General features: G+C 51.4%; 2 protein-coding genes across 5 annotated transcripts in view; both read left to right on the forward strand.

The window, feature by feature from the left end:
* HOXB3 (homeobox B3) overlaps nt 1-23,680 on the forward strand; it is a 43,308-nt gene that overhangs the window by 10,567 nt on the left and 9,061 nt on the right. For 2 of the 4 annotated variants that reach the window (XM_033091100.1, XM_033091101.1), the window contains exon 2: nt 5,685-5,861. The gene's annotated coding sequence lies outside the window, so the exon portion shown is untranslated. Of the gene's footprint in view, nt 1-4,304; nt 4,366-4,541; nt 4,669-5,684; nt 5,862-23,680 lie in introns of those variants that run through there. The other 2 variants (XM_033091102.1, XM_033091099.1) reach the window with 2 other exon arrangements.
* Nucleotides 1,184-3,013, forward strand: HOXB4 (homeobox B4). Its single transcript, XM_033091103.1, has 2 exons — nt 1,184-1,843; nt 2,690-3,013. The coding sequence occupies exons 1-2, from the start codon at nt 1,387-1,389 to the stop codon at nt 2,986-2,988; spliced, it is 756 nt and encodes a 251-aa protein (XP_032946994.1). The 5' UTR covers nt 1,184-1,386; the 3' UTR covers nt 2,989-3,013.

Below are 23,680 nucleotides of genomic sequence, written 5' to 3' on the forward strand. Positions count from 1 at the left end.
CCTGCAATCTCCCCATGCCTACCCCTGGAAGCCTTGGTCCCTTTTCACTTCCCTTGATAGGTTAATGTTGTTGGTGGTGTTTTTATTTTATCCTTTCCTGCAAGCCCACCTATTCTCTCTTTTGGGCTCAGGAAGGTTTTCCTGAAAATCCGGAAAAAATGACTGCTGTCTTCACTGTGCGAAGGCAAAGGAAATTCGCTTTCAAACGGATACTGAGGTCGCCTTTCCGTTTGGGTTCAGAACAAGATGCCCTGCAAATACTCGAGTATCAAGGGACATTCTTGTTCGTGGGGGGTCACCTCCAGGGCTCCTGGCCCCAGCATCACAAGGATGTGAGATTTCTGTTGGCTGTGGAGACCGTGGCATTAGCGGCAATTAGAACGTCTCCACCCCGTGGTTAGTATTGCTCCGATGGTTCTGGAATTAGCAAATTGCTATTCAATGTGCTCTCAAAAGTTGCAGATTTTTTACTCCAGCGCTCATGTTCAGTGTGGGAAACCAAGTCGTTTCTCCCGGCTTCGGCCATGTAGGGTAAGGGGAGGAGTGGATAGGCGAGGGGAATAGACGGACTGACTGACACAGCCAAACTAATAGCTCAGCTAAATGCGATTTGGAAGGCGAGGTCTCCCCGAATTAGTGCATGAATTTCCTATCGATCCACCCGCGGTTCCATTCATCTCTGACAAGTCTCTCTGTGCACCCGCCTGCTTGCTCCCGTCGCCTCCTCTGTCACTCCCCACCCCTCCCCATGCGGCTGCAGAGAAAAAAGCCCCACGCTCAGTGCCTCTCGTCCCCAAGTGGGTTCCCCTCTCTAGGCAGAGCCCCCAGTCCGCCCCTCACTTCACTCCCCGCACAGACGCAGGGTGCGTGGGCTCCGTCCCGTCGGGAGGAGGGGATAGGGGCCTAAGGAAGGCAGAGAATGCTAAGCAGAGGGGAGGCGGGACAGGAGGGGCTACACCGGGAGCCCCAACTTCATAGGGGATCAAGGGATTGCGCTCTGCCCAGCGCCCCAACAGGCCCTCCGGTGGCAACCTGCTCTCTCTCTCTCTCTCTCTCTCTCTCTCTCTCTCTCTCCCTCCGATCTTGGAGAGAGCGAGGCGAGGAGGCGGTCGCCCCTCAGGAACCCTATGTAAATCCTGGTGTTGGGTGGGTGGGTGGGGAGGGGGATGAGAAGAAGGGGAAATAAACCTCTTTGGCTGGAGTAGGGTCCGGTGAGCAGATTTCCTTATCCGGGAATCACAGGCGGGGCGGCCATTGGCTCCCAGGATCACGTGGGGCCCTAACTTTGTTCACTTGACAGTAAGTAGGAGGGCTTTCGGAAACAGGAAAACGAGTCAGGGGTCGGAATAAATTTTAGTATATTTTGTGGGCAATTCCCAGAAATTAATGGCTATGAGTTCTTTTTTGATCAACTCAAACTATGTCGACCCCAAGTTCCCTCCGTGCGAGGAATATTCACAGAGCGATTACCTACCCAGCGACCACTCGCCGGGGTACTACGCCGGCGGCCAGAGGCGAGAGAGCAGCTTCCAGCCGGAGGCGGGCTTCGGGAGGCGCGCGGCGTGCACCGTGCAGCGCTACGCGGCCTGCCGGGACCCCGGGCCCCCGCCGCCTCCGCCACCACCCCCGCCACCCCCGCCACCGCCCGGGCTGTCCCCTCGGGCTCCTGCGCCGCCGCCTTCGGGGGCCCTCCTCCCGGAGCCCGGCCAGCGCTGCGAGGCGGTCAGCAGCAGCCCCCCGCCGCCTCCCTGCGCCCAGAACCCCCTGCACCCCAGCCCGTCCCACTCCGCGTGCAAAGAGCCCATCGTCTACCCCTGGATGCGCAAAGTTCACGTGAGCACGGGTGAGTGCGTGGGCACCCCTTCCCCCTCCCACCCCCGGCGCTTTACACCGAGGGGACCTCGGAGGCATGGGGGTGGGGTGGGGTGGGGAGCTAGGGGAAGCCAATTGTCCCCACTATAAACTCGCCATTGACGAGATTTACGGTCGCCTGTTTTCAGAGCCACATAATTACATCCCCCATAAATTTTTATGGCCTGGTGGGCCCTGCGCCTTTGAAGTCGGTTCCCCATCCTCTTTGCCATTCTCACCAGCGACTTTTTCGCCCGAGAGATGCAGTGTCTGTGAAGTTGGAAGTTGGGGAGGAGGGTTGGAGGTGGGAGAGAAGGAGGAGGTAATCTGTATTTAAGCGGAGAGTTGAGTCAACTCCCACTATTTATTTTTCCCTTTATTTCCTCTAGTCTGGCTCCTTGGCTCAAGAAGTGGGCAAAAGTTTTTACTGGGGGCAGGCACTGCTTGGAATCTGAGCAGAGAGGGTGGGAACTAACAGAAGAAAGGTTTAGGGAAGCCCTCCTCCCCTTTCACCCCTCATTCTCCCATCCCGGGCCCCAGGCCAAGGGGGGAGAGAGGAGCGATTGAAACCTTGTGAAGATCCCTCACTCCTGCACCCCACCTCCAGACACCCCAACAGCAACATCCAGACAACACAACTGTCCAAAACTTTGAAGCCCCTTTCTCTTCCTGGGGTCCCTCTTTCTTCCCTTTTCGTCCCCACCCCCCTCCGGAGGAAGAAGAGGTGGCGGGAGAGGGAGGGAGGGAGGGAGATACTGTGTTAGCTGAAAGAAAGGGCCTCCCTCCTCCCTTTCGGCAATAAAACTTTCTCTTTCTCCTTCTCTCTGTGTGTGTTCAGTAAACCCCAATTACGCCGGCGGGGAGCCCAAGCGCTCTCGGACCGCCTACACTCGCCAGCAGGTCTTGGAGCTGGAGAAGGAATTTCACTACAACCGCTACCTGACGCGGCGCCGGAGGGTGGAGATCGCCCACGCGCTCTGCCTCTCCGAGCGCCAGATCAAGATCTGGTTCCAGAACCGGCGCATGAAATGGAAAAAAGACCACAAGTTGCCCAACACCAAGATCCGCTCGGGTGGCACCGCAGGCGCAGCCGGAGGGCCCCCAGGCCGGCCCAACGGAGGTCCCCCCGCGCTCTAGTGCCCCCTGCGCGGGAGTCGCGAACCTGGGGCGGGGGTGGGTGGCTAGCGCCGGGAATAGGCGGGAGAGATGCGGGAGGGGACCCTGGGGCTTCGGCCCGGACAAGCCTACCTGCCCACACACACACACACACACACACACACACACACACACTTTATTTACACGAATAAACGCAGAGGAGGGGGAGGGGAAGCTTTATTTATAGAAATGACAATAGGGAGCCCGGCGAGGCCCCCCAGAAGCAAGGCTCAAGTCTCTTGCTTTCTTCCTTAAAAAAAAAAAAAGAAAGAAAGAAAAGAAACGAAGAAGAAGCAAGGAAGAAAAAGACAGAAAGAGAAATAGGAGGAGGCTGCACTCCTCGTTTTCAGCTTTGGTGAAGATGGATCCACGTTTCACCTTTAATCACGCCAGGCCCAGGCCCATCTGTCTTGTTTACTCTGCTGAGGAGAGGATGGGCCTCGGTGGCGCCCATTACCTCGACACCCGGCTAACAAATGAGGCCCGGCTCGGCCGCCGCCGCCTCTGCTGCTGCCGCTGCTGGAAGACAGCCTGGATTTTCTTTCTTTGTCCCCCATTCCTGACACCCAGCGAAAGCACCCTCTGACTGCCAGATAGCGCAGTGTTTTGGCCACGGTAACAAACACACACACACACAACCTCCTCCCTCTCCGTGCCCCTTCGCGGGGACACTGACTGCTCCACTGCTGGGGCTGGGGCTGGGGGGCAGCAGGAAGGGGACAAGTGGAGGCGCTGGCCGCTTTGGCAACGCAAGAGCGGGCAGGGAAATTGAGTCCAAGAAAAAAGAGAGACCGGGAGACCCGGGATGACCTTCCTCTGGAAGGTCAAGCCATTCCTGGCAGGGTGAGGGGCCAGTTGAGTTCTGAGAGCTGGGCACAATCCTCTCGCCAATCTAGACTTGTACAGCGGAGACCTGTTCTCCTAGACTGAAGTTGAATGTGAAACTAGGAAATAAAATGTTGCGCCCCTCCGGGTCTGGGAGATAATGTTACAGAGACCTCTCCCATAGTTTATCATTGTTGCATTGATTATTATTATTATTATTATTAATTATTATTATTTTATGTCATGTGCGTCCTATTTTCTTCCTGACATTCCAAACCAGGCCCCTTCCTAGTTTTGGGGCTGCCTGAGTCTAGAACCCTTCGTTGGCCTGAAAATTTGTGTCCTGTACAGAGTGACAATAGAAATAAATGTTTGGTTTCTTGTGACCAGCACAGCGTGTTTTTGTTGAAGACTTGATCCAAAATACAAATGCCACCTAGACTGTATTTTGAGCACCCCAGTCCCATTCGGCCTCACATTGTCTGTGGTTGACGGTCCAATGGGAACTTCTATCTCTGAGGACTCCAAATTGTGGTAGTTGGTTTGTTTTCCTTTTGGGGTGGGTGTGTTCTGTCTGGGGCTTTAAATTTTTTCCCTCCAGTCCAAAAATGGATTGAAAGGACTGGGAGGGCTGACTCCAATCCCTAATGGGGGGAAACTGTTTCATTGTAGGACACAAGAGGCTTAAGTACGGCAAAGCCTTTCATATCGTGATTTATTTGTCATAAGCAAATAAAATGCGGTTAAGCTGTCTCCTTCTAGACAGACGGCTCTTTGCTTATTAAAGTTCCGAGAGAGGATTCCGAGAGGCCAGCCTCTTTCCTCCCGCGTAAGAAGGTATCGTTTTCCTCTGAGGTGTTTAAGGCTTTAATGAGTCTAATTTTTTGCACAGATGTTTCTGGTGTTTGCAGGTTTTCAGAGTATTTTTATATTACAAAGGAGCTAGCCGGTGCCATAGCTCAACTCTGACAAGCAAATAGATAATCAAGAAGACAAATGGCCTCTTTTGTGAAGCCTGCTCCTGTATTAATTTTCATTTTCTTTCTCATAGAAAGTATCGAAAGTACGACTGGGGACCAAATAGCTTTCTGTCTCGGAGGTCCCAGTCACCCCTAGAATGGAGTGGGGGAAGGGGAAGGGGATGCGAGTGGCCCTCAGAAGCTCTGTCAGGCTTGGGACGCTTTTGTAGAGCACCCAAGAGAAGTTCTAAGGTCTCGGGGCTCCAGCCTGGGGTCTCTTATTCTGTGGTGGTCCAGGGTAGAGCCACCCACCTCCAAAAATCTCGGGGCTCAGGGGAGCATATGCAGTTAAAAGTTGTTTTTCAGCCCAATCTCCCTTCCGAAAATAAAAATAGCCAATTCCACCCGCACGTTTTATTGTTATTTCTTTTGTATTCTTCCGTTTTGCAGCGCCCGGGAGTTTGAAGCAGGGTAGGGCCAGGGGACAGACGGATCGGTGTCCACAGCTCGGGAAAGGGCGGTTGAACTGGCAGTTTAATGCTGCGGGGGAGACTCATAAAAAGTAGCCAGGACCTGGAGGATGAGAGCGGCCAGCTTTGTTTTGGTCAATCGCGGTGTGATGTGTAGCTGCCAGGGACTGTGGCACTCTTAGCAGAGGGGGGAAGTACTTCTTAAAAAGCATATGCCCCCCCCCCAGGAATGCCTCTATAGAATCAAATCAAAGCTGCTCCTTGGAAGGTATGAATAGAATAAAAAAAGATTTCTATGGAGCTTAAAGTTCACAGCCATTCTGTGTAGACAAGAGCTAAGAAAAATGTGAGAATTATACAGAAAACCATTAATCACTTCTTTTCTTTAAATACGTATCCTCTCTCCTTTGTTATTATTCAACAGCAAATCTCCGCAGACCGGCTGTTGGGGGAAAAAAGTGTTAGCCGTCTCTCCCGGATCTGCGAGGGGGAAAAATTTGGAACCATAAAGTTGAAAACTTTTTTCTCTCAGTTTGGAAGAAGCCCTTCATCATGAATGGGATGCAAGGAGTTCGGGCAAGAGGAGGCGAGAGACGCAAAGGTAACAAAGCCCCCACCTGGGCTGGCGTTTTTTGGTTTTTTTTTTTTAATCGTTTTATGAGTTCTTTTTACAAGGGAAAGAAGAAACACTCTCTCGCCTCCTTTTTCTTTTTCAACTGTCTTCGCGGGTTTTTATGGTGGACGCTTGGTGAGGTTTGCTGCCTTTTATGATGACTGATGCTAGGGGTCAGAGGGAGAGAGAGGCCTGGACACCTGGAGAGTGTTTGAACTGCTGGGGACTGAGGTGTCAGGGCCCCTGAAGAACCCCAGAGAAGGTTGTTTGTGAGGCAGCTCCAAAGTGCTTTCCTGGTTTTGGAACATGCAGGTGGGCCTGGGGAGCCGCAGCATGTGTGCGTGTGTGTATGGCGACATGCATATGTGGTCAGTGTGTTCGTGACTCCGCTTGTCTACACTAGGGGCTTGTGTCCCATATGTCTGTTTACCGGTGAGATGTTGTCACTGCCTTCTCCTGGAAAAATGGAATGCAGTTCTTGGATGTGATGCCCCAACCTTGGAGCAGGGTATAGATAGGTAGACGCGTTTCGTTTTTGCTTTTTGTTTCTAGCTTGGAATTCTAGACAAATACTCACAACTCTCTGAAGCAGGAAACTGCTCCGTTCACAGGCAAGATTCCTTAACGCAGGAATCTTCCTCTTCGACTCTGCCTCCTCTACCGTCTTCCTGGAGGCTCCGTGTTCAGTTTGGTTTCCTTTTGCTCTTTTGGTTTGAGGGCTCTCTCCTCTACCTCTGGGGCCCTGCTTCTGAGGGTGAGTGAGCCAGTGGACTCTGCCTCAGACGTGAATGTGCTGTGGCCCTTTTTCCCTGGGGCTCACTGAGAGTTTGGAAGCAGGAGGCTGGCAGGAGAGAGTTCATGGAGAGGCCACGTTTTCTAGGCGATTAGCTCAGTATTAGAACCACAAAATGACCTCGGAAGCCCCTTGACCTCTCTGAGACTGGACATTGTGCTGGCTCTTTCGTCCTGCCCAGGAGGAAAAGTCACCCCTCGGCTGGGTGCCCATCTTGTTCATCGGTCCTTGGGCTGTTGGGTGCCCGTCTTGTTCATCTCTCTATAGTCCCCAACTCCTTCTTTGCTATTTTGGAATTTCTGGGTTGTTTTTCTATTGTGGTCCATTGGGGAGAGAAGGAATAACATTTTTAGCTTGAGTATAGCTGGGGGAGGGGAGAGGGTGCTGGCTGGTCTTTTTGTGCAGCGCTCCTTCCCTCGGTTAGGCCCTATGTCCAGTTTATCCCTCCTTTCCTCTTTCACTTGGAGGGAGCTGGGAGAGGAAAGACAAAGGGAGGGGACAGGAGAGGTCTACAGTACTTCAGAGCACTAGGAGAACAAGCCCCTGGGTCCTAAGGAGAGAGAGGGCTCGCTCCCCTCACAAACAGTCCCTTGGGGTTACTGTGTCTCAAAGTCTAATAACCAAATCCACAGCCTCTCAACCCATTTTTCTGAAGTTCCTTTGTTTGAGAAGCTATGCCTATAATCACTTTCACCCCTTTCCCCTAATCCCCAGCCCCACCCTAGCTACTCACTGAGCCCATGGGGTACCTCCTCACCCCAGGAGCAATCGAAATGGAAGACGGATCAGTGCAGGGTGTTCTGACCATTTCCAGGGACAGCTCTGCCACATTAACTAAAGTTTACAGCAACTTTTAATTTTCTCAGATGGGTAGAGGTTTTGCCGAGAAATGAACCCTGAACATAGAGCCTATTTAAATGTATATTCCGCTTGCTGAATCTTAAAAATCCACACTAACAGCCATCCTCTTAGGAGGAGATAGAGAGATAGAAACAGAGAGAGACTCCAACTGGGAAGAGGAAATGCTCCCTTTGGGTCAAGAGTAGGAGAGACAGAACCTTGCTGGGATATGTTTGGGTGTTTGTTTGCATTTTGTAAAATGTCTCCTGTAACTTAGGGACTCTGTCTCAGGCAAGAAATAACTGGTATTGGTTGGTATCCTCTCCTTTGTCCCTGGGTGGCATAATAGATGCAGGGGGCGGAGACCTCAGGAAGGAAAGGGAGTGAGCAAAAAGGTGAGCTGGGCTTCTTCTGGACTGAAAATATTTGGGGCTCAGGGGACATGTGCCCTTATTACTCATAAGGGCACATAACTAATTGTGGGCCCTTTATTGACTCAGGTAACAAAGATCTAATCACCTGGCATTTTATCAGCTTCTGCTGCAATGTGAGGCTTAGGGGTTCACCAATGGGAAAGAGGAAAACAATGGAAAGGGAAGGTTGGGGTTCATTCAAGGATTTCAGCCTCACAGGTGGGAACTTTGGGATCTCTCCTTTCCCTCACTCCCAGCCCCTTGGGCTCATTTTCTACAATTCTAGCAGCCACCCCTAGTGCTCCTAATCTTTGACCTCTCTTCCCTCCAGGTCCCTGGCCCTCCCCATCTCCCTCCTACTTCCACCAGCCTGGGGCAGCCTCAGCGCCCGCGGTGGGTCTCCCTGGGAAGAGGCCAGGGAGGGGGTCTGGTTAGAAAACGGAGTGGGGAAGTTTCCCAGTGTGAGTTGAGCGCTGACGGATTTGTGATCGGCCATAAAACCGGCGCGTTCAGATTCGTAAATCAATCTCGCCTTTCTCACAGTATAAACGTTCGCTTTATCGGCAGCAAGAAAGCGCTCAGCTCGCGCTTAGCGCTTGTTTATTTGAACATGGACATTCCCAGGATCCGAAAAAAGTGTGGGCATTTTAACAGAACCTGCCCGGCATGCCTTCATGTCGTTTTGCTATTATTTTTCTTGTCCTTAAAAATAATTTCTCAGTTTCAGAGATTGCTGCCTTCCCATGCTCCCGCATATTATGTTGTCTCTATCATTCGCTCATATTTTTCTTTTAGACTTTAGTGGAGAGTTTTCTTTGGGAGACCATTTTAATGGATTTGTGGTCAGAACCTTGCAGGGAGTTAGTTGCTGGAGCCCGGCTTGGGACACACATTAGAAGCAGGCGGAATTCAACACTAGGCTGTGTTTTGTATCTGGACAATGAAAGCCCACCACTCCTCTACAGAGTCCAGGTCCCTCCAGCGCCCCACCTCTGCATCAGGAGCCAGATTCTGAGGCCAAGCCGGCCCAGTGCCTTCTGCACGGGCTGTGATGCCGCCACAGCTGGATCCTACAGAGGCTGACACAGGGATGGCTGTTTCTTTGGGGGTTGTTAAAACATCTGGGGCCTCAGCCTTTTCCCCATTGAGTTGCTTTTGGTTCAGAGCCCTCCAAACAAACCAATAACATCCCTGAAGCCCCAAGTTCCCCCACCCAAACCCCATTTGTCCTTCCCTTGTCTTGCTTGTCCCCATGGCTGTGGCTGGGCTGCCCCCAGAGCTGGTGAAGATAAGGCGGGGTATGTGTGGCGAGGGGTTTCTTCAGGAATGTGTTTTCTGCTCCCCCTTGCACCTCTACCCCACACTGTCGCCAAGAACTCCGATTCTGGTTGTAACTGGGCTGCTTATTCTGGGGCCAAGCTGTAGGTTTGGGGATTTGCTTTGTTTTGTTTATATCTGAGATGAAGGCGTTTATGTATATTTCTCTCTCTCTAGGCCTGCAAAACAGATTTCTCCTATGTCTCTGGTGTTCAAACTTTTAATATGCAACCCCCCCCCATCCTTTTCCTATTGATCAGTCTCCATTGTCTGTCGATTTGAAACTAAGTGTCAGGGTACTGACACCTGGGAAATAGGGACCTGAGGCTGCCAGGCTGACTTCAAAGCCTCTTTCTTCCTTTTTCTTCCCCTCCCCTCCAGTTCAGATCTCCAGCTGTCTTCACTGGAGTTGGGTGTGAGGGGCACTGAGACAGGGTGTGACATAGGTAGAGAGAAACTGAGTGTCCACTTCTTTTGTGTGGAAACCTTAGGCCCGGTCTTTGTCTCTAGAGCGTATTCTCAGCCGGTCAGTAGAATTTGGTTCCCTGTGATAGTAACACCACAAATGAAAACAGTCCCCCTTGTGGTTATTCTCAACTCTGGAAGTCCCGGAGTCACCTCTTCACCCTGTCCCTTTTTTGCACCTTCAAAATGTGCCACACAAAATTAAAATATGGAATGAAAGCCAGAAACCTCATTATATACACAAACACACACACACACACACACACACACACACACACACACACACCGTGGACTTATGAAGTGTTTCTTTTGAAGCTGGTCCCTTTAGAAATTGTGTTGATTATTTAGGAAGAGGAAGAGTAGGTTCCACTAAAATCAGTATCCTAGGAGTGTGGAAGAGAATGGAGTTGGGGGAATCTTAATCTTAAAGGATGCAGGGAGAAGAACTGGAAGCTGAGAAATCCAGGGGCTTGGAGAAGGGCTCGCGCCCACCCCACCCCCACCCCCAGACGCCCCTGCAGACTATTTCTGCACCTCCACGAACTAAGCAGAAGCAAGAGGAGAAGGGAGAGAGGAGAGGTGGGCTGTGTGGGTAAGTGTGTGTCTGGGGGGCGGTTAGGGGGCTGTAGATAGAGTAGGTATAGATGTGAGTCTGGGAGAAAAAGGAGAACTCACTACTATTCCATTGGTGGGTTGGGGGGAACCCACCTATTTTGCAGGAAAATTTCTCCTCCTGAAGGGGAAGGTCATAGTGGTCCTTTGAGTCTGAAATCGAAAGACCCCCTTCCCCCTCCTGGTCACGTGATTCATTAAATAATTAATGCCGAGGTTGCAGAATAGATATGTATTCGTCAGGAAAATCGCAGGCTCGGTCTCCCTGTTTCTGACGTGCAATTCAACTGTCCTTTGAAAAACAAGCCTATACCCCGAGAAAAAAAGAGAGAGGGGGAGAGAGAGGGAGAGAGAGAGAAAAAGAGAGGGAGGCAGCAATAAAACAGCCCCGCAGCCGGAGCCACACCGCGGGCTGGGGTATTGTAAGTAGAAGGGATTTCTCACTACCTACCGCGTCTTATATGTCCATGTAAATTTATTGTTTGTTATTAATGTTATTGTCGTAAACTGTGACAAATAGCCATCTTCATTTCCTGCCATTTCTCTTCACACGGTGCTCTGTGTGTTTATACCCATTGAGGCATTGCATAGAGATTTTAGGAATATTCCTCTTCTCTCTCTCTCTCTCTCTCTCTCTCTCTCTCTCTCTCTCTCTCTCTCTCTCCCTCTCTCTCTCTCTCTCTCTCTCTCTCTCCCTCTCCCTCTCCAACCTTTTTCTTGATTTATAGCAATATGGGTGTCAGCTTCTCGGCCTGCATGCCAGCCATTGTATGTGTATGTGTGTGTGTGTGCGCGCGCGCGTGTGTGTGCGCGTTTGCGTGTGTTTGTGAGCGAGTTGTGTTGTTTATGGCCATGTCTTCGATAAATCATTTCTCACGGAAAATGATGTGGAAGCTGGGCTATTTCTGCAGCCGGGAGAGAGGGACTCTCGGAGGCACTTCCTCCCTTTCTGCTCTGCTCCCAGGAGTTGGTTATTTCAGACGATTTACAGTAATATATCAGCAGTTAATATGAAAGCTCTGTAGCTGGAGGTCTTAAATTACAGCATCCGTGATTATCAATTAAGATGAGATTTGTATAAATTTGGTAAACCAGAAATGCCTCATTGGCATATAAACCCAGTCAAAGACCACGACCTAATATAAAAATTATATTTGTGAGCCTGATAGAGCCAACATTCCTGCAGCAGCAGACAGAGCTTCATTTTTCAGCAGTTCCTCTCTAGGAGTTTGGCCGCTCTGACTCCAGTCTGGAGGGAAAGAACCCAACTCTGAAAGCAGAAGGGAGCCTGCGGGCAAAAGAGGTGGAGGGGAGGGGAAAGAAGAAATTACTAGAGATGAAGGCAAAGATTTTTGTAATCAATGGGGATCAGATCGAAATCCTGTTCAATTGGAAGGGAGCTGGAGAGATTCAGCTATAGTATTAAAGCTTAATCCATAGGACTGGTGTGAATGGCAGGGAAGGAGCTGCCCGAATTCGGGGAGACAATGAAGGCAGAAGGTGAAGGGCAGGGAGAGAAGCTAAAAGCCTTGGCTCCCCACCCTTCTGGTTAACAAAACAAGGAAATGAATTCACACCCCCATAGCCTTCCTTCGACCTCCTGAAACAAAGAAAGTTTCCTCAGCAGTGAGGAACTATGTGTGTGTGGGGCTAAAGCCGGAGAAGTTCTCAAGTTTTTCTAGAAAAGAAATGTTCCAGGAATCAGGTGGTCCCAGAAAGTTGGAGAGTATTCCAGGACATGGAGTGTGCTCCGCTCCCTAAGCCCCCATCCAAAGAGGAAGCAAAATGGGGTGCAGATTGAGAGAGGGTGGGCTGGCAACTTTTCTCTAGGGTTTCTTGTGGAGGTCTCAGTCCCTCCCCATCAGGGAAGAGTCTGCTGGTCAAGAGCAAGGCCAGAGGTGGCTTCTGAGGATATGCTATGCTGCGCCCCAAAGTTGTGATGGATGAGAGGCAGAGGACTTTGCCAAGTCTGGTCTGGGCTGCTGGCTTTTTTTTTTCCCCTGGCTGGAGCTGAGCCAGCTCACTTTATAGCCACTATTATCGGTGATATTTAACTCTGCCTGCTAGTGTAAACCTTTGAGTGGAAAAATTAGAGTGACGCTGCTCCCAGGTGTTAATTATTTATAGCATCAGCTGCTGTAGAGTGGCGGCTTAGGCTCTAGTGATGGAGCATCCAGGAGCTCGCTCCCATGCTTTGCTTCAACTAGGTGCTGAGCCCCGTCCTAATTAACAGGCAGATTTGTGGTTGGGTGGTGGGTAAAGCCTCCCACCTTGGGAGTCTGGATTGAAAAGGGTTTAGGGAGAAAGAGAAGGAGAGGGACAAGACCCTAGGCTGGGATGGGTGGGAGCATTACCTGGCCTGGATAAAAGAAATTGGGTGGAGTCTGGATTCACAGGCAGCTTTGACAGGGCTGGAGATCATAGGAAGGGGTGAAAGGCTGGGGGAGGCAGCAAAGAGACCCAAGGGATGGGGCCTCCAAGTGCTTCAGGACCTCTATCCTTCAGTGTTGGAGAATCTCTTGACACACACACAGAAGGTGGGAGGCGAGTATTTCCTTTTCCGTCACCTGGGAAGGGGTGTGTGTAAATTTGGAAGGGTTGAGTTCACCCCCAAACCAGTACTCCAGAATTTAGGTCAAAGGCTTGGGATCCCTGAGAGTGGGGGGAAGGATGACTCCTTCTTTAGAGAGGAAGAGGGACATAAAGGAGAAGGAAGAGGGTAGAATCAAATCATATTTATTAGCTTCTGAATTCAGCCTGTTTTGGAGGATGGGGAACAAAAGGTGGAGGGTGAAAGATCTGCTCTTTGGGACAGGCCACAGCTAGTGAGGAGAGCTGGGAGCCAGTCCCATAGGCCCCTGCCCCTGTATCCCCAACTCCTCCTCCCATCTCTCCTCCCCCTGCTGCCTTCGCCTGTGCCTTTGACCTGGAGGTCTGATCCCCCCTTTTCCTCTCCATTCTCTCAGCCTCCTTCAGGTCTTTGTCTCTTCTGGCCCTGGGGATACCCCTTCCCCTCCCCTTTCCCCCACTCACACACAGACTCTTCCCCAGGAGACAAAAGCAGGGAAACCATCCTTTCCCACCATTATCTTTCAGTTGCTAGTCCCTCACTAAATCTTCCTATGTGAGGCCTGATGCCCTCCATCCAGGCCTATAGGTCCACCCCCCAAATCAGCAAGTTTGAAAAGATTATTTTTTTAAAAAATATATACATTTGGTTTATTTAACCATGAAGCACTCTGCCTCTTACCAGTTACACACACAGAGAAACACACACACACATTTGCTTTTGTGCTGTTCAGAGGATGGGGTAGAATGCATTTGATGGAAGGGGCTTTAGGAAAGCTGCTGACTCTGTCTTCTCCCCAGACTCTGCTGGTGTCCACTTTCTCTATATAATTACAATGTTTTCCCTGTGTCTTCGAGAAGCTGGGCTGCCACTGCTTTAATGATCAGAGGAGTTGGATAGAAAGATGAGGAGAGGATGAAGGAAAAAGAGAGGACCCTAGAGAGAGAACAAGCAGCAGGATCCCTTTCTGAGGCGGGAAGTTGAGGCAGGGCCCAAGGAGAGGAAGACAAAGTGGAGACAAAGACAAGTCAGAGAGGCAGGGAGGCTGTCCTGGAAGAATGAGCCCCACAACTGGGTGGATACACATATGCACTCAGAGTTAAGTGAGAAGAAGGGAAGTGGAAAGGAAACCACTCACTTTGCCCCCTTCTCTGTAGATGAGAATGTCTCCATGACAGAAGAGAGGGTTTTCCCCGCAGAGGGTAGGGCCCTGAGGCCAAGGGCTCCACATTGCTCCAAGGAGAGGGGCAGCCTAATAAGCGAGCCCAGCAATGATTTCTGGAGACTTTCCTAAGTCCTTCGAAAGAGTCAATTCAAAATCACCCAAGACACAGAGAGAGGCAGAATTTGAGAAGACAAAGGGGCTGTGAGAAAGGGACAGAGATGACAGAGATTGGGGGGAGAGAGAGAGAGAGAGAGAGAGAGAGAGAGAGAGAGAGAGAGAGAGAGAGAGAGAGAGAGCCCAACCCCCTAGGGGGGCAGGCACAGAGGGGAGATGGCTTCAGGGTCTGGAAGCTCCTCCAGACTTTGTGCTTTCTTTATAGGCAACTGCCCAAAGCTGAAGCCATCCCAGAAGCAACTGCCTCTAGAGTAGGCCCTCCTGGGTGCTAAATCAGGTGTGAGGCAACTGGGGCAGGACTGAAGTATCAGGGAATGGCCAAGATGTCTTGGGCACTCCAATTTCCTCTTCTACCACCAGCATCAGTAACTTAAGGGTTGGACTGTCCCAAAACAGAATTCCACCATGGGTGTGGGGGGGTTGGGGTCAGCCTCTCACACGTGGACCCTGGGATCTTTCTTTGGCCTCTCTTCCCCCTGGTGGGTTTGGTCTCTTCCTTCCGTCTTTAGGGACTGGGAGAAGTAGATCTTCCAGCCGCCTAAGAACTTTCCCTTTCACCTCCAATCCACATCCGTTCCCTTGAATCCCAGCCTGAACAAACGGATGCCACCCTCACTAATCTCCTCCCTCCCCCATCTTTCAGGAAAGAAAAGGAAAAAGGGAAAGAAAGAAAGTTCCTACCAGCCTAAGCAGTTTTTAAAAACTCCAGGAAAACTGGAAAATGCAAGCTTCCCGGCCTCTCAGTCCCTCTCTGCCTTACCCCCTTGACGCCGCTCTGCTCCCCTCCATTGAGCACCCCCCACTCCTTATCCTCTCGTCCTGTCCTGCCCAGAACTCTCTTCCTTCCCCTCCCTTCTTCGCCGGGCCGGACATATGGAACCCATTTCGCTGGTGACATTGAAGAGCCGCCCGTGCGCCCGCCTTCCTCCATGGCGCCCCCGGCGCTCCCGCGCCTCGCTGTGCCCCCGTCACTCGCGGCTCCCCTCGCCTGGCAACTTGGCCGGCTCTCAGAGCCCCGAACCCAGCTCGGTTCCTGGCCGCCGCGGCGAAGGGGGAGCCCCGGCTTCTCCAGAGAGGGGCGCCCCAAGTGGAGACCCCGTGCGCCCAGCCACCCCGCGGCCTCGAAGGCCAAACAAAGCCGGGGGCGGGGGCGGGGGCGGGGTGCGGGCAGCGCTTCCGGGCCTCTCCCCGCGCGGGCCTGCCGCCCCGGGCTGCCCGGGTCTGAATGACCGGGATGCGGCCGGCGGAGCCCCAGCTGGGGCCGAGGGACCCGGGCCTGGCCGTTGGCTCCCGCGCACGCCCCACTCCCGGCCACCCGCCGCGGCCCGCGCCTTAGCGGGAGACGCACAGGTAAGTGTGGGTGCTGAGCCAGGGCGTACCCGGACGGGCTTGGGGTGGAGAGCAGGGGTGACAGGGATCCCTGCCCTCAGACTTCCCTCCTGGATCAGCAAAGAGGCTGGATCCGAATCGTGGAAGACGAAGATGAGGGCAACATAAGAGGCGAGGGGAGTAGAGGAATCCTCGCGTGCAGGGTAGTGTGGAGGAATGTGGGGCTGTGCGTATGGGTGTGTGGACTGGAACGGTTCAGGGATGGGGGAGTTCTCCCCCTCAGGAGGGGTGTGGGAAGCTGTGGAGTGTTTTCCATGGGAGCTGGGAGCTGTGGCTTGTGAGGGGCATCTGCTGTGAGGGGTGGGGGCACGCATGCCTGGGTCCTGCTCCCACAGTCCAGCTGCCACCATGGCCAAGCCTCAAGGTGTTGAGGGTTATTTGAAGCTGGAACTACAAGGGGTTGCGCTGAAGCCGGGTGTTAAACTGAGAAGGTAGGAGAGGGGGTGATTTATGGCTTCAGAGAAGCTGTGTTTACTCCCTGACTGCTCTGGAAACCAAAAACCAAACAGAGTAGAGGTGGGAGAAGCCCCTCTCCTTAGAGTGGGAGGTAATGCCAGGTTGATTCGCTGGGATTTATTTTCCCAGATGTGGGGAGATGGTGGGAACTGTCCCTTTGCAGGCGCAGGCGGTGCTGGGTCTGTGTGAAATATAAGAAGAGTGTGCAAGCATGCACACGTGTAGGTGTGTTGTGTATGGTGTGAGTGCTTGGGCTGAAGTTTGTCCGGTGCAGCATGGCTTTGTGAGTGGTCACACAGGGAACAAGGAGGGAGACTGGATGTTCCCTGGTCCTGGTACTCTCAGATGTGGTAGTGTGGATAAACTTTGCTGCCCCGTGCCCTCGCCATGGAGTACTGCTTGGTCCCGCCTGTGTTTTCTTTCCTCCCACGGCCACATGCAGCAGAGTCCACTTGGCCTAGACCCTGGCCCCTCTGTTCCATCTGCCCACACCACCTGATCTTCACTTTGAACCTTTAACTTTGCCATGGGAGACTAAGGAATTAGTGAGCATAGCTGTGTGGGAAGGGGAGGGAGAGAGAAGAAAAAGGTCTGAGGTAGTAGGGGAGATTGGTGGTTTGAGGCTGGGCCTTGGCAGGCTTGGGTTCCACCATTGCTGCTCAAATTCCCCTGAAGTCCCTGCTTGGGGGGGGCAAGGGAGCACAAAGGGGAGCAGAGTGAGGGAGCCATGCAGGATGATGGGGGTGGGGAGAAAAATATTTTGACCCCAGATAGTTATTTCCGCAGGCCAACTGGTGGCTCTTGCATTTCTATCCAGACGCCTGGCTTTGCCTTGAAATTGTTTTGCATTAAATTTTCTCAGCCACAGAATTATCTTTCCTCGCCTCCAGCTAAACTTGCATTTTTCCACCAGACACTTGGGCCCCACACCAATGAAATCTGAGAGGAAGCGGCTGGGCCCTAAGTGGCCATAATTTAATTGATTTTATCATAAATCATCAACTTGATGAAGAACCCGAGGTTTCAGTGAAGTAAATTGATATTAATGGGAGTTTCTTGAAATGCAAACTCGCTGTATTGTTGGGGCATCTTGAGCTGGGGAGGTGGATTACGTGTGTCCCAAGAGCAGGGAGCCTGGACCTGGAGCCTGGCACAGCTTTAGGGGGTAGGGAAAGCAAGCTGTGAGGGGCAGCTGCAGGCAGACTGATTTCTGGGGAGGGAGAAGGCAGGGAATGGAACTTTGTGGGGAGGGAGCAGAGTCTGACTCCGTGAACCCTGCTGGCCATCTTGGGAATGCCGGTCTCCAACTGGGGAGAGGCAGTTGGGAAGCTGGTAGGTGTGTGGGCAGAGTAGGGGGTCGGGTGAGAAGGCCAGGCTGGTACAATGGGTGCATTGACTCTTGGTTAAAAATTGCCAGGTTGAAACCTTCCTCTTCTAATTATACAAATTAATTATTTACTGCTCAGGTTTCTGTGTCCAAAAACAGCACTTTTGACTTGGTGATGAAGGTAGAGAACAACCGCCTCCCTTCCCCCCCATTCACAGAAGAGCAGTAAGAGCCAGTGCATGTGCCTCTGTGAGGGCAAGAAGGACCAGGAGTGGGGTTGGTGTAAGCATTTAAATCCCAAAAGGAAATACCCTGTGTGTGGCTGTGTTGGTGCCAGTTATTTTCTGAACTCAGTTTATTGTTATTGCTTAGTGTCGCTCACATCAGCACATAGAGAACCACAAACTCTCAGTCCAAAAAGGGACCTCAGAAGCTCACTTAGCCCAATACCCACTCCACACACATGCTCTGGCTTTATAGAAGGGGACACTGAGGCCCAAGGAGTTCTCTGTTTCAGCTCACACAGCCAATCTGGGCTGCCTAGAACCCAAGCCTCCTGACTCCCAAGCCGATTTCAAGGATGACTTTAGACAAATCACTTCCCCACTCTGAGCCTCAGTTTCTCTATCTGTAACACTGGCAAGGGTGGACAGGATAATCCCTGAGTTCTTCCAGTTCTGAATGTGAGTAATTCTCTAGTGTTTGGGAGCAGCTCCCTATGTGTGTCCTGGGGTTCTGTGGGCCTCTGGGTACAGAAATGACTGCATGTTTATTTGCAATATACAGGGAGTTTGTACCCGCCCAGAGCAGTGTATGGTGACTCAGACTGGCTCTAGGAAATCCACTGGAATCTGGACCATTCCTCCTCCTGACAGTTGGAGGAGAAGCCCAGGTCTCCAAGGGCAATGAAGATAGAAGCCAGTGGAAGGGCTAGCTGGATTGGGCTGGGGTTGGCATCTGGAAGGAGGCTAAGGAAGGAGGGCTAAGCCTCACAGAGCAAGGCACTCTCCTTGCCAGGCACGGAGCTGAGGCTGGAGTTGTTCAGAATGCAGTCTTAAAGTCCGTTCTACCATACAGGGGACTGAATTGTGGTTTCAGAATTCAGATTCCATGATGGCAGGCCACCCGCCCCCACAGCCCACCCTGACCCTTTGGACCCTCTCTTCCTTGGAGAGGGCACACACAGGGTGCCACAGCACTATACCAGGTCTCTTCCCAGGGCAGCCAGGACAGGAGGCTTGCAAGGTGGGTGACGCTCCCTCCCCAATTCTTGGTCTTATTTTCCATCTCTTTCCCCAACTGGGAGAAAATAAAATTCAAAAGGGATAGGGGTTTCTCGGAAGTTGGATGGTTGTAAGGGGGGTGGGGGAGATTTCTTGTAGGATCAGGGATATGAAGAGGCCAGCAGAGGAGGGGAGGTTTCCAGTGTGGTCAGGGATATGAGTTGTGCTGGAGGAAGTGGGAAGAGATGGCAAACAAGTTCATCTTTTGGGTTTTAGAAATCAGAGTCTCTGGCTAGATAATCCACTTCCTAAGGCCTCACCCTAAACCCTATTTTGAGAGAAAGAAATGAGAGAAAGAGAGAGAGACAGAGAGAGAGAGAGAGAGTTGGCAGGTTCAGACTCTGGCCCTATCCCATTCTGACTTTGGAGTTTTATATTTGGAAGCAATTCGGAAGGCCTTCTGCTGATTGGTCATTAATCCGGTGAGTTATTGTCTGCTAAACAGAGGTCACTGGGAGAGAGACATCCAATCTGTCAGGAGAGACCTGCGCAGTCACTCGCAGCGGCTGGGCCCGTTCCTCTTTTGCCTGCTTCTCCCTTCCTTCTCCCGTACCCCTCACCCTCTTACCTTCTCCAGCCTGCCCACCTTTGTCTGGACATCCGCTGGGGTGGGGTTTGCCCCTGCCAGGACTGAGCTTCGATGAGGCGAGACCCTTGATTCAGAACGGCTCATAGGCCTGCAAGGAGCTCGCGGCACCGTGATCCGCTCATCAGCGCGTTCAGGCGGCCTCCATGATCACTGAGTAGCCTTTGCAGATACCATCCTGGCTGCCCTGTTTTTTTCCTGCCTCCCTTACGCCCTGCCGCCTGGGGTGGGGGGAGAGTATTGCTTGGATTTTTCTTCTCCAGTGGTAATGGCCTTTTTGTTCTTTCGATCTCTGCTTTTGCTTAGCCGGGTCTACACCGGTTTCAGCCCAGGCGCTGAATCTTCTTGCGGCTGCCCCTTTGTTCCCTCCCGCTCCCGCATCGTAGAGAGGATGGAGACTGGGGATCCAAATATCAAGAGCCGTCTTCAGTAGCAGTTCCCATTTTACAACCCCTAGCTTTGAAATTTTTATTTTTAATTAAATTTATTGGGGTGACAAGTTAGTAAAATTACGTAGGTTTTAAGTGTACAATTCTATAATACATCCTCTATATATCACTGTGTGTGCTCACCATCCAGAGTCAGTTCTCCTTGAAATTTTTATTAATATTTAGGAAAACATGGAGATTCAGGTACGTGTGTGAACTTTACACGACTCTGCTGCTGCCACAAAGTTAGGCAGTAAAACTGGAAAAGAGAGTGGGACCAGGAATCCAGACAGGACCGCAAAGAAACAGATCGCTAGGCGCCTCTCCCAGCTCAGGTTCCAGCTTCTCCGCGAGCCCCGCGGGCCGCCAGATTTGGGGTTGGCTGAGCTGGGGGCAGCATCCTTGGTCGCCCCAAAACTGATATTAGAAATAGATTTTAAAGAAGCCAGCCAGTTTGTGCTTATTGAGAGAATTTTCGTTTGCTCTTTGATGGATTTTTTGGGGGACAGGGAAACAGACATGATCCCCCAAAGGCCTAGAAAGCTGGGCGGCCAGTGATCTCTCAAGGGAGTTTAAAGTGCTCCTCGTCCCCTGTTACTGTGGAAGAGGGGAGTGCCAGCGCCAGATCCAGTGCTCTGGCTTTGTGGAAACTGAATCAGAGAGAAAAGAATGTCTATGAAGGGGAATATTTTCTCTAATTTTTACCTTTATTATTTTTTGCCTTTATTAGATTACACTAAGATCTCTGTGTCTTAATCTTTCTCTCCATTTTTTTCAATTTCTTTCTCTCTCTCTCTCTCTCTCTCTCTCTCTCTCTCTCTCTCTCTCTCTCTCTCACACACACACACACACACACACACACAGAGTAAGTTGCCAAAGTTTATCTCCTTGAGTCTAGGAAGAAATTGTTCCCTCTTCTCTCTCTAGTCTGCCCCTAAATCATGACTTCACCGCAGGGGTGAAGCCTTCTCCACTCCTCTTTTTTTAGACTCCAAAGTCTTTCCTCAGACCCTCTGCTGTCTCTCACCCCAAATTCCCTGCCCAAGCTCCTCACTGCACTGCCTTGGTCCCCAGAAGTTTGAAAAGTCCATAATCTGCATCAACATCTCAAACGAAATGGGTGCCCTTGGGGCTGCCTGTTCTACCTCCATCCCCCACCCTCCCAGCCCCAGTCAGGGGCAATCGGCCAGCTAGAAATCTCTGAGAAAGAAAGAAAAAAGGCAAGAAAGAAACCAAACTGGGATCTTTTTTGCCTCCAAAGCATTTCAAATGGGCTCTGCTCTACAAAATTAAGAAGTTCCCACTCCATCTCCTACCGCATTTGGGAGTGCAAGTCCTCTGAAATTTTCCCCCAGGTTAGCTTTCTTGCTCCCCTGTCCTTCTATCCCACTGCACCCCATTTTCTTGTGCAGCCAAAAGGGACCACAATGAGTTGAGGCTCCGAGAGGGGAAGGAGGGGATTTCCGAAAACCTCCTCCACCCTCAGCTCAGCTCCAGGTTGGATCCTCCTGCAGCCCCGGCTTGCATGCCCGCAGCTGGTTGAGTGTACTCCGGTCTTTTTTCATTCCTTGAGGCAAAGCTGTGTAGCCCCACAAGCGACCAGGTTCTCTACTCTCAATTTCACTATGACCTTCTCTAGCCAGTGGTAGCAACAGCTAGGAGAGCTGGAGTGTCTGGGGTACACTCTTGACTTTTTAATTTTGGGGAGTGAGAGAAAAGATGCTGGTTTCTTTAAACCTCTGGAAGCATTCCTGGGCCGAATCCCTGACCCACGAGGCCCAAGGGAGCCTTCCAATGTTGTAGATTTCTAATCAGGGTCTAGAGATCTCAGGACAGACTCCTTGCAGCCACATACTCAGGCAGCCATAATGGCTCACTTTGAGCGGTCTGGTTTCATACCCAACACTGGGTCTGGTTTGGGCATTTTCTTTCTTTGATACTACTAATGAACACAGAAAAAAATGACTCCCACCTTCCCCCCTCATCTCCTCCTCCGGACTTCCCTCAGCCACCAACTCTCTAGGCAGGCCATAGGATCCTTGGGACATCACAGTGGGAAGCTCAGCACACAGTTCCTGTGGCTGGAAGGTAGGCAGGTCATGAGTACCACTGCTCCCCATTCAGCAGGGCCCCAGGAAATTGGCTGCTCCAACCCATGAAAACTGACTTAGGGGCCTAGAAGAAGTGGGGGCTGGAGGAGACCCCTTTCTCAGCCCAAAGCAGAGTTTGAGTGGGGAGCGACAGGGTATGAGGGAAGCTTTGCCAGACGCAGCCACCCTCTCCTGGAACGGAGACAATAGCTGGAAACCATCTCTCACCTTTGTTCTCTCAGTCCCACCTCTCCTGGTGCATCCAGATGGGAGAAGGCAAAAGCCAAATATTCTAACCAGTAGGTCACAGGGTAGTGACTGGCTCTGCCTGCTCGAAGTTAAGAGAACAAGTTTTCCAATATGCCTTTGTAGAAAAGAGAGACTATCTGCCTTCTATTTTATCCCCTAAGCCCCGAGTCAGCAGTTAGGCAGAGTTGCAAACTCCTGCTTTTGGAAATGTCCTGGTGTTCTTTTTGTCTTTTTCCTTCACCAAACTGGCTCTTCCCCACCCCCAACCCAAATCTGCAGACACCTACATTCTTGACTCCTGTCTTCCTCCTACAAGCCTCCTTGCCTTTTCCTGCCCTTCTCAAACACACCCTAAGAAAAGTTTAGCTTTTGTAGTCTTTCTCACTTGTGCCAAGAATCAAAAATCTTGCACAGCTAAGAGAACAAACAGGTTTGTTCTGAATAATAACAATAACAACTATCCCGTCTGTTCTGCCAGTGCATTTAAAATTAAGCCATTTTGCTAGTTCTTCTCATCCTCTTAGAAGTACAAATGTCCTTATCACCTCTTAGCCCTTTCTGCCTGTCCGGAGGTGAGAATTGTAACAGAAACTTCTCCGTGAAGTTCTTACAGCCTCTTATTGCCAGCCGGTCTGGAGCTCAAGCTAAACACAGGGTCCTCCTTTTGTCACCCTCTCCTCAACCTCCCCTCCCCCTGCAAGATGGTCTGGATTTTTTAAAATAATCACTCACCGCTTGTTGTCTGTTCTCAAAAAAAGGGGGGTTGTTTAAAAAAAAGAAAAAGGTCTGGACTTCCCCCCTACTGATTGGAAACGGGGCCTGGAAATTTGTGAGGAGAGGAAGAATAGAGAGGGTGTGGGGTAGAGAAGAAACAGACTGGGAGACTCAGACGAAGAGAGCCAGAAGGAGAGGGCAGAAGACCCAGCCGCCCGTCCCAGAGGAGTTAAACTACTAAAAAAAAAGTCCTAGTGTTCCACTGCCAATGAATTCCGAAGGGCACCCAGCACCCCCACCCCCAGGGAAGCCAGGGTCTTTGACTAGGCCTCCCAACAGCTACTTCTCCAATTAGCATAATGGTTTACTAGTGGGGTGGAGGGAGCTGTGTACTCCAACTGGCTTTGCGTCGCCTTTGCTCCCCCAGCCTCCACTGCCAAAATCACCATTTAAAAATTTACCTGTTCTTTAAAAAAGAGAGGAAAAAAAAACAAACCCGAAAATCTCTACCTTCTTTCCTTTCTCACTCTTTTTTTTTGGGGGGGGGTAAAAATCCCCCCTCCCCCAATACCACCATCACCTTCCCTCCTTATCAGGCATCTAAGCTTGCTAAAGGGGGAGAGGTAAGGGGGTGTGTGTGAGCTTGTGTGTATGTGTGTGTGTGTGAGAGAGAGTGTGAGTGTGTGTGTCTGTGTGGTTTTTTTTTTTTTTTTTTTCCCTGTGCAAAAGCAGAGGCCATTGTTACGGAGAGTAGGGCGTACCAGTCTTATAGGGCAACCACACTGTGGCGGCTTGGCCGTGCTGGAGCCCGGAGCTGGATTCTCCACGAGCCCAGCCGCCCCAGCACCTTTCGGTCTTCTTCTATTTTTTTCCCCCGCTCCCCCACCCCCTCCCTCCTGCGCACCCCCGCGCCTAAGCCGAGTGAATTGAAGCGGAC

The sequence above is a fragment of the Rhinolophus ferrumequinum genome, chromosome 21 (assembly GCF_004115265.2).
Source record: "Rhinolophus ferrumequinum isolate MPI-CBG mRhiFer1 chromosome 21, mRhiFer1_v1.p, whole genome shotgun sequence".
NCBI classification, from domain to species: domain Eukaryota; kingdom Metazoa; phylum Chordata; class Mammalia; order Chiroptera; family Rhinolophidae; genus Rhinolophus; species Rhinolophus ferrumequinum.